The sequence below is a fragment of the Astatotilapia calliptera genome, chromosome 22 (genome assembly GCF_900246225.1).
Source record: "Astatotilapia calliptera chromosome 22, fAstCal1.2, whole genome shotgun sequence".
In the NCBI taxonomy this organism is placed as follows: Eukaryota; Metazoa; Chordata; class Actinopteri; order Cichliformes; family Cichlidae; genus Astatotilapia; species Astatotilapia calliptera.
Window position 1 is genome coordinate 4,704,619 of NC_039322.1, and position 9,731 is coordinate 4,714,349.

General features: G+C 37.6%; 2 protein-coding genes across 6 annotated transcripts; both read right to left on the reverse strand.

Annotated features, from left to right (window-relative positions):
• Nucleotides 1-317: 317 nt before the first annotated feature.
• On the reverse strand, nucleotides 318-5,872 carry LOC113015181 (formyl peptide receptor 2-like). 5 transcript variants are annotated; one of them, XM_026157127.1, is made up of 5 exons: nucleotides 5,470-5,872; nucleotides 5,075-5,122; nucleotides 4,853-4,939; nucleotides 2,612-2,821; nucleotides 318-1,944 (listed from the first exon to the last, which is right to left on the reverse strand). In XM_026157127.1, the coding sequence occupies exons 1-5, from the start codon at nucleotides 5,575-5,577 to the stop codon at nucleotides 1,126-1,128; spliced, it is 1,272 nt and encodes a 423-aa protein (XP_026012912.1). In that variant the 5' UTR covers nucleotides 5,578-5,872; the 3' UTR covers nucleotides 318-1,125. The 5 variants fall into 5 exon arrangements, with proteins under 5 accessions (XP_026012912.1, XP_026012913.1, XP_026012914.1 ...); XM_026157128.1 differs by lacking the exon at nucleotides 5,075-5,122 and having other exon boundaries at nucleotides 5,470-5,870; XM_026157129.1 differs by lacking the exons at nucleotides 4,853-4,939; nucleotides 5,075-5,122 and having other exon boundaries at nucleotides 5,470-5,867.
• A 1,069-nt stretch (nucleotides 5,873-6,941) lies between these two features.
• Nucleotides 6,942-9,718, reverse strand: LOC113015212 (class I histocompatibility antigen, F10 alpha chain-like). Its single transcript, XM_026157166.1, has 3 exons — nucleotides 9,668-9,718; nucleotides 8,366-8,668; nucleotides 6,942-7,780 (listed from the first exon to the last, which is right to left on the reverse strand). Exons 1-3 carry the CDS (start codon nucleotides 9,705-9,707, stop codon nucleotides 7,623-7,625), a joined length of 501 nt encoding a protein of 166 aa, XP_026012951.1. The 5' UTR covers nucleotides 9,708-9,718; the 3' UTR covers nucleotides 6,942-7,622.
• Between the last annotated feature and the right edge of the window lie 13 nt (nucleotides 9,719-9,731).

Below are 9,731 nucleotides of genomic sequence, written 5' to 3' on the forward strand. Positions count from 1 at the left end.
ATTTAAAAAAAAAAAAAAAAAATAACTCTCTTGATGACAAGAGCCTTAACGTAAGAGCATATGAACTCATTTATGGTACAAAAAATAGAAAATAAAGTCTCAGATAGTTAAAGAGTTAATAAAAAAAAACATTTGGAAAATTACAGCAGACAAAGAAGATAAAGGAAATATGTTGCAACAGAATTTAAAAATTAATATTAATCGAGAATGTTATGTCTTGAATGTTGTCTGGTGCTTTCCTATAGACATTATCTAAGTATTCTTTGCTATTTGAGTGAATTAAAGTGTCTTTTTCTCACTGGATCAGAACACACATCCATCGTTGAAACAGTATTATCTTTACTCAAAAAAAAGATTACAAAATATTACACAAAAGTTGTGTTCCGAAAAGCAAGAAGCACTTAGTACCTCAGTGCAAAATCAGAGCACCTGAAGGTGCTTTAGGTAAAAGCTCTACAATAATACAGAGAAAACCAACAGTCAGACATCCCCCTATGACCAAGCACTTGGTGACAGTAGGATAAAATGAAGGAAAACTTGAATTCACTTTACACTTTACAGCAGGAACAGCCATAACAACCGATATGGAAAAAAAAAAAAAGTCTCAGCGCAATAATAAACAATAATAATAATAACAAAAAACAAATTTCAGTGATTGCTTTCAGACATGCCCACCCAAAGGAGAAAGAGATTATTCACATGGCATTTGATGTGCATTAAAGTGGACATAAAACACTACCTAGCCTAATTTACACCACGGAGCCTTGTCCCCCCAAAAATGTCACAAATTTAATACTTTCTGTGAGGCTGTGATTTAAAATACAATTTTTAGAGCATGGGCAGTGCCATCTTGTTAGAAAACAGAATATGACATTACTAGGTTGGCTGGTTGCTGATAGTAGTCCTACATTAGTCCAATAACTATGTTGTTGACTGCCCTGTAGACATCATTTGGGTTGAGATCTGGATTTTGAACACTGTAGTACTTTTGTGTTTCAGGTATTCTTTTGTTGATTTGTTGTAGCTCTTCTGAACTTCAGGATCATTGGAAGAAACTTAAATTTTAGTCAGTGCTGTCTGACTCTTTCCTACCACTACAAGACTGCCGTGTTTCAACCCTGAGCTTTAATCCAAAGAGCGATCAGTGGAGTGAGTCATCTGGCCGTCTATGTCATCTGCCAGGCCTCTTTTATAAATTCTTATCAGACTCTGTCTAAATCCCTCACTGACTTTTAGCCCCATGCAGAAGTATAACAGTGGGTTCACACAGCTGTTGAAGTAGGCAATACCCTTTGCTACAGGGAACCAGATTTTGAACAGAGCGTATTTACTGTCCACCATCTTCACCAGTAAGAGGCAGTGGTAAGGCGCCCAGCACAGGAAGAAGGCAATGACCAAACATGCTAGTATACGTAGAGGGCGGGTCTTCCCTGACAGGCGGGTGCGTCGGATTCCCACAGCGGCCAAGATATAACAGACCAGAATCACCATAAAGGGAATTATGAAGCCACACAGGAAGCGGATGGAGTAGAGAGCAACTTTGGTGCTGTTGTACCCTTCTGCGTTCTCTTTTGGATGAAGAGAGCACATACTCAGGTTCTTCTTGCACAGATAGACTTGGCGATGGATGAAGTAAGGAATGCTGAAGAGGATCGCTGCTATCCAGATACAGACTGCCACCACCCTCGCTGCCCACAGGGTGCGACGACGCTTTGTGAAGACGGGCTGCCAGATGCAGAGCACTCGATCCAGACTGATCACAGCCAGCAGGAAGACAGAGCAGAACATGTTGGTGTATTTGAAGAAGGCATCGAACTTGCAGACGAAGAGGCCGAAAGGCCAGTGCTCAAGGAAGAGCTTCTTAGTGAGAGAAAAAACTCGTGTGAAGCAGAAGATCAGGTCTGCTATCGCCAGATTCACCAGCCACACGTTGGTGACCTTTGGCTGTGGATGAAGAAGAAGATAAAACACGATGGAAAAGTGAAGAAAGGAAAAACAAAAATGAAAGATAATATTTACGTGAAACAGTAACCAGAATGGGATTTTATCAGCTATTATGAGGTCCTATTTATATAAATGTTGCTACTAAACATAATCCTCTACCTTATTTCAGGCTCAGTCGTCTTAAACTAGTCCAAACGCTAAACAAGTGCCTTTTGTACATAAACTTAACTTAACTTGATAAACTTAATCACATCGCTCTTGAAATAGAAACAGAAATTAAGTTCAAAACAGTCTTCTAATTTATGTGTCACACTTCAGAGTGTGGGGAGTTTTGTTGGTATTTCACCTTGGAAACACCATCCATTACTAATTCTGTTCATCTGTGTGAAATGAATGTGGTGATAACCACATCCCAGTAGGTGAAAGAGGTTTATATTTATATGCATTGCTCACTCAACACACACACACCATAGCTATCACATCCCAGGCATATGTTGTGAAACCACCTACACCTATCTCCTACACCAGTAAAGGTCACAGTTTCTTAACCCCAAGTTTATTTACTGTCTTTACAGTAGAAAATAAATATGACCCCACAGACTTCACTAAACAGATTACTAACAAGCTCAGAAGGTATTTGAAAGGTATTATCCACTGAAGTATTCACCTTAAATTTGAATCCAGCCACCCAGATGACCATAGAGTTTCCTGTGATGCCGAGTACAACAGTCAGTGCATAGAGAATGATACTGACATTGTCCATAATGGCACTGATGCCCACCATAGTTTCCTGGTCATCTTTAGAAGGCTTGACTGTGTTGGTGGGCAGAGAGTCATTGGGAAACATGGCGGGGCTGAGAAAGAGAGAACAGGAAAACTGACAAAATGTTACTCATCCATGTATTTCCTCAACTAACTGACAGAGAGGAAAAAAAGATAATATTACTTTACTTGACTTAATTCTTGGACTCTGCTAGAGTAGCTGTGCATGATTCACAGTTTTTAAAAAGTCCCTGTTCATGATGATAGTTGCCCACTTCCTTGGGTTCATCCTCAGTGTGGAATAAGTACATTTACCTTTTAGCTACCTTTCCTCTGATTGGCTGGTCCACACAAAAAGGTTTGGACAAGTGGGTGGGACTAAAGTACTTATATTCAGAGCTGCATGCATGAGGTGAACACATTTACATCCGGTCTCACTGATATCATACAAATACAAGAATGGAGAAGCTGTCTGAAATAGAGTCAGACAGCTTATCCTATTCTTACAACTTGATCTCTATTGTCAACATACAGAAAGTACTGTTTAACAATTTAAACAGTCGGAAGCTTGTTAAAACAATTTCATATTGTGTTTGACATTTGTCAGTTTTTAGTGTCTTCCTTTTTTAGAGTAAGCTGTTTGTTCACTTCCTGTAATTTTCTTATGCATCGTTTTCTTTGTGACTTTCTTGCCGCAGATAATTTATCCAATTCACAAGGTTTAAAAGAAAGGTACAATTGGATATCATCTGCATACAGATGATAGGAAATGATAATAAGGCCTAATGGAAGGACATATAATGAGACAGACCAGAATGACTGCAGATTTACATTTTTTATTTTAAAAAAAGGATATATGTGGACTCCTGTTGACTTTGGTATATATTCAACATTCAATAGAAATGGTTGAATAGCTTAGTTAACTTTAAATATGTATTAGCTAACTTCCATTATATGGAAAAAGGGGATTCAAAGAAAGCTTGTAGAATTTCCATCTTCACTTTTTTAGCACAGACAACTAAAAATGGCCTGTCTATTTCAGAAGCTTTTCATATCTGCAGTAATGCAGTGGGTTTACATCACTGCATCTGATGCTTTGCATTGCACGTGGTGATGTAGAATTTGGATGGCGCAGTTCGACCTTGGAAACACTTTCCACACTATCACAGTAGCAGGCAGGAATTCACTCCTTAGAGTGACACATTCTCTAACAATTGTTTGTAGATGCAGTCTGGAAGCCTTGGTGCTTGATTATATACACCTGTGGCCCTGAATGTCATTGGCACACCTTAATTCAACGATTTAGATGGTTGAGTGAATACTTTTTGCAATATAGTGTATATAAGATCCTGCATATCATCCTACTTTGGACTTCTGGCCTCTTCTTTAAGGTTAAATAAATCAATTTTACAGAAATTGCCTTACCAACTTGGTAACATTATTCCTAAGACTCTACTCAAGAATCACCAGATGTGGGGTCCTTAATATGACCATGAAATGCTTTCAGGAGAAAGGTTTTACACTCTGAGGAAACAAAGGTTGAGCTATATAAAAGGAAAAAAGAAGAAAAGGAAAAAAAAAAAAAGGTTAAATAAAGTCCAACTTTATTAACTATGTTTAAGAAATAAAACTGTTATATGGGGATTTTAAATATCACATCATAGGTTCCTTTAGAATATTTTGTTACTTTTGACCTCTGATTTCAATTTTACATTTCACATCTGCTTTTCATTCAAGCTAATCCCAAAATGCATCGTTTTTACTGCACTGCAAACTCATTGATGTGCGTTTAAAAAGAAGAAAACAAAACACAGTATAATACTATTCCCCTCAAAGTACACACTGCCTTTGAGCTTGCTTCAGGAAAGGTATCTGAGTCAAAACTCAAAACATTGGATGAACTAACCCATGACCATGAAACCTTAATTCTATCATTAATGATGAAGAGTATATAAAGATAAAAGATCATAACTTCATGAGATTAGATAAAGATATATATTCATTATACATGGATTTATGATTTTGAGCACATTAAACCATCAAACAAAACTACAGGAAACTGTCTCAAGATGTTAACAAAACGTGATATAAAACAAGGTATGTTCAGGAAAGTGTTATGCCAAGAACTGAAAATTATTAGTCTTACCAGTGGAAACAAAAACAGCAGCTCTTCAAAAGAAAAGATCCGAGATAATGAGCACAAAGGCGGTTTCTGCTGTTCAGAGATGTAAAGCTGCAGCAGTCAAAGGAGAAATAAATATGGCACTGCAGGGACTGCACAGTTTTCTTCAACCACACACAGGAAAGGGAAGAAGAAAACCACCACTGTATTGTGGTTCTATGTTCAGCCACTCAAATTAAAGCTTACATTCACATCTGTCCACCAAACATGACTCTGCAGATTACGTCTTTGACCCTTAGAAGAAAAAAGACATATGGCCTTGTGTTGTTTTTGGTATGTATTCAACATTCATTAGAATTTGTTGCATAGATTAGCTAAATGTAGATAACCAGTTACTCGTTTCCATTATATGGAGGAAAAGGGTTTCAAAGAAAGCTTGTGGAATTCCCCTCTTCTCTTTTCTAACACAGAAAGGTGCAACTAAAAATGGTCTGTCTATTTCAGAGGTTTGGTTATACTTGCACTAATGCAGTGCAGGTTTGGGGAACTACTCGTTTGTTGCTAAAAATATTCCTCTGTGTGTGTTTGGTTGATGATTAATGGTTGATCAGCAGCTAAAGAAAGCAAATGACACCACTTACCCAATTCAGAGTTGTGGGAAGCTGCAGCCTGTCCCCACTGCGATAGGACGAGAGGCAGGGTACACCCTGGACAGGTGGCTGGTCTGTTGTGGGGCTAATTACAATCATTTGAACCAATATTCATTGCTATAGACAATTTAGAATCACCATGACCTTTGGGAGAAAGACAGAATATACAGTCACAGGGACAATGTGGAAACTCCACACAGGAAAAACCTGAATTTGAACCTTGGACCTTCTTGCTGTGATTTAAGAATGACCAACAACCACACCGCTCTAGTGCAACTTAATGATTTGCTGTTTGAAAATTAACAAAAAGAAACTCTAATTCTTACAACTTGATCTCTATTGTCAACATACAGAAAGTACTGTTTAACAATTTAAAATATCATATGATATTTGACCTCTGACCTCTCCTTTAAGGTCAGTAGAATGATTTGATGGCTAAAGTGATAATGATCCTATACGAAGCTATTTAAATCAGTTTCTTACTGCCATTGTTGTATTAAACAAATGTGCATATAGGGAAAGATACACTATATCATTCATCTGCCGTCAAACAAATAAAATATTTTGACCAGAAGCATATTTTGTGAGGTCAGACCAGTGAGGTCAGGTCAGTGATCTGTTGGGTTGAGTCTGGACTCAGTTGTGTCTTCCACACCAGACCTTGCTTAGTGCACAGTTGGAACAGGAAAAAGTCATCCCCAAACACTTCCCAGAAGTAGAATTATTTTTTCTAAGTGTGGTAGGACTTGACTTAAGCGGTCAAAGAAGTGCAGGAGACTGATGCTGTCCAGTGTAGCAAGTGATTTATTCACCATTTTGTGACCCAAACAATATTTACAAAGAAACAAATAAGAAACTCAACTCTATAATAACCTCAGTTCAAATAAACATAACTGAACTTAAATCAACGGAAATTAAGGTCAAACTGCACACAGCTACACTGACCTGAACCCCCCCTTTTTTTTTTTTTTTTTTTTTCCTTGAAACACCTGAGTTATTCTGCCTAAATAGTCCACTTAACCAAACAATTTATCCTCTGGACTGTTCCATTCAGTAGGTAGGTAAGATGAACATGATTATATTCAAACCTCTACTACTCCTCTTTACTGGCAACATAAACTCTGTGGTGTAATCAATACATATTACAACAATAAATCTATTTCTTCATAAACCCTCTAAAATCAACTTTATTAAATTATAAGAGTTCTTCCCCTTCTGCACTTGGTCTCTTCCTGTGACCTCAGATGAACCCAGAAGCTATAAAGCAGGAAGTAAAACTAAATTTTCTCCTTTTGTTTCTGGAAGACAGGTAAGGTAAGTTCTAAACAATACAAATTAACAGTTGAAATAAATAACATGTTAACTTAAACTTGTAGAGATTGATTTAAACCAAGATGTTATATTATATAATCTGTGAAAGTGCAAAACATAAACAAACCTGGGATAGTAGATGTTTGCCTATTGCAGATTACATGTGAAATATGGTTAAAGCAAAACAAGAATGTTAACTAAGAATATAGACAAATGGTCTTCTCACCCAATTTGTCACACTAAGCAATTAATTGATTACGGAGAGAAGAAATTAATTTACTGGTTAACCGCTCACTGACAAGTGCAGTTCATTAGGTTTTCTAGGTTTACAGTGTTTTAGGAGGGTTTGTGGTTACAGTGTTATGTTTAACTTATGTGGTTAGCACATCTCAGATCAGTTTCACTTGAATATCTTCTGATCTGCCTGCACTTCTCTGCCTGTGGGGGCATGTCAGTAATAAATAACAGAATAAAAGAATGTTAACAATTTGGGGCATTTCAGAAAATCTAAATACCTGAAATACAATGAAGTGGAAACACTGCTTTGAAACTTTTTCCTGTGATTTTTACTGTTTAAAAGTGAAGAAATCTCTGTGTGCAGGCTTATGTGGTCTCTGGATTCAGTCTCTCAGACAGTTCAGAGAGGTTGTTAGGAGCTGTAAAATGTAAAACACACTGTTAGTCCTCTGATCCTGGACTGGATTTTATGTACAAAATAACTGAAAACAGCTGGTACTGTATGAATATAGTTTTTCTTCACAGACACCGCAGAGCAAAGAAAAGAACTGAGTCTTGTATTATCACTTCCTTCCTGTTTTAGTGAACTGCTAGCTTCAGTTTTCCAGTCTTTTTAAAAACATCAGCTCACCTCCTTTAGTGCTCTCACATTTCTTCTTTTTGTAAACAACAAATCCAACTGCAGCAACGAGCATGAGAGGAACACGAACAACCACAACAGCAGTGATGGGGATCTTCATGTCAGCACGCCTTTCTGCTCAGTAAAACATGAGCAAAACATGATTAGATCATAATTTATATACAGTACATCCTTCCTCCTATGACACAGAGTATTTATGCAATACTGTAATCTCTATGGTGCTACATATATGTGAGTATGTGTGTCTGTAAAAGTATATGTATATAATATATATGTGCAAGTATATAGTATTTACTGCATACTTCAAAGCAGGTCTGAAAAATGCTAATAATAGTTGTATAATTATAATATATAACAGTAATGTGAAATTGGAAAAAGAGTTAAATTCTCCCATCATCTGCCCAGGGATTTGTAAAAGGCACTTTTTGCTAAATAAATGTAAATTTCAGGTTCGTTATCTACATATTTGGTGCTGCCTCTTTTGATCTATGAAGCCAGTGAAATGGCACAAATCTGAGTGTATAATAGCTAAGGGAGGGTGGCAGTTTTTTTTTTTCTTTGTATCTTATTAGGCCATCCCTGACTAACTTTTCCTCCAGTCAATAAACGGTAATGATATTTTTTTTTTTACTATTCTGAGAGCACAAAAACATCAGAGCACTGTGTTTCTCACTTTCATCATTGCTAATTTTATTTTACCCCAATTGGTCCTGATCGTTGATTTATTCAACTTGGTGATGATGTTGTCCTCCACACCAGAGAACTGGAACACACAGCTGTAGCTCGTCCAGTCTTCAGATGGCACTGATGAAGCGTTCATGTTAACACTTAACTGGAAGGTCCCGTCATGGTTGTGGAGAATCTCTCCTTTCTCCGCATGGTCTTGGATCTCCACTCCATCCTTCCTCCAGAACATCATGGCTGTATTAGGATAGAAACCTGTAGCGTGGCAGGTGACTAGAGCGAAGGGAGTCTTCTGGAGGAGAGACACTGTGGGACCCACTGCAGAGAAAGATGTATTTAAAAAAGACTTAATACATCTTTGTAAATGAATAATGCTCCACAATTTGATTTGAAGTTTGTGAATCTTATAACTCAAGGAGGAAGCCACTTAGGATTTTGAAATTCATACCATAGTTGCACTTCCTAAAAATAATTTATTAAGGGAAAAAAGATCAATCATGTTAAATCCTGAATTACCTATGTGATATCTATCAGTTTTGAAAGCTTTAAAAAGCCTCTTTTGTCCCTTGTTCCCCGGGTCCTAGACATGTCTTTGTGTTTTGCCTCCCATTTCTGTTTCCATGTTCCCATGTCTGTTCCTCCCCCCCGGGTCCCAGTGTTAATCCGTGCATCTAGTCGGCATCTTAGTTTGTTTCCCATTTTATTTTGACAGTCTCGTGTCCCATATTCATTTTGTTCAGTTTTGCTTCCTCCTGTGTCATGTCTATTCATCCCAGTGTGTTTTCACTTCCCTCGTCACCCTCGTCATCTATGTGTATAGATTTGATAGTGTGAGTTTCCCTGTGTTCATCGTCAGATCATCTGCAATCCTTCCCTGTGTCTCCATGCTCTCTTCCACTCCAGGTTTCTGATTGTTTAACTTTCCCAGTTTAGGTTTTCATGTTTTTTAGCACCCAAAATAAAGGGTGAACATTTTGTTAAAAGGTCTAGTTACTCTTTTAGTGTCTGCATTTGGGTCCTTATAAGCCACACGGTCTGCAGCCTCAGACCGTGACAGGTGGTTATGAAAGAAAAGAACCCAGAACAACATCTAAAGAACTGCAGGCCTCTCTTGCTTCAGTTAATGTCAGTTTTCATGATTTAACAATAACAAAGAAAAAAATGTCATCCACTCAAAAGTCCCAAGGCAAAAGCCACTGGTTAAAATCAGCCTAAATGTTTTGCCATTTTCTCTTTAAAAAACAACTGTATTGTAATGAAGATAATCCAACATAAAATGAACATTACTACATCCATTTGAAGATGATGTGATTCTACCTGTTCTCTGCAGGGAGACGTTCCCACTGTCCACATACATCTTCAGCCACGTTGGAGACATCTG

Excerpts from the sequence above, each read along its gene's own strand:
- LOC113015212 (XM_026157166.1), bottom strand. The coding sequence starts at position 9,707 with ATGTATGTGGACAGTGGGAACGTCTCCCTGCAGAGAACAG. Across the intron at positions 8,669-9,667 it reads CGTCTCCCTGCAGAGAACAG|TGGGTCCCACAGTGTCTCTC; the intron begins GTAGAATCACAT and ends CTTTCTCTGCAG. Across the intron at positions 7,781-8,365 it reads AACGATCAGGACCAATTGGG|AAAGGCGTGCTGACATGAAG; the intron begins GTAAAATAAAAT and ends TTTACTGAGCAG.
- LOC113015181 (XM_026157127.1), bottom strand. The coding sequence starts at position 5,577 with ATGATTGTAATTAGCCCCACAACAGACCAGCCACCTGTCCAGGGTGTA. Across the intron at positions 5,123-5,469 it reads TTCCCACAACTCTGAATTGG|GGTCAAAGACGTAATCTGCA; the intron begins GTAAGTGGTGTC and ends TTTTCTTCTAAG. Across the intron at positions 1,945-2,611 it reads TGGCTGGATTCAAATTTAAG|CCAAAGGTCACCAACGTGTG; the intron begins GTGAATACTTCA and ends CTTCATCCACAG.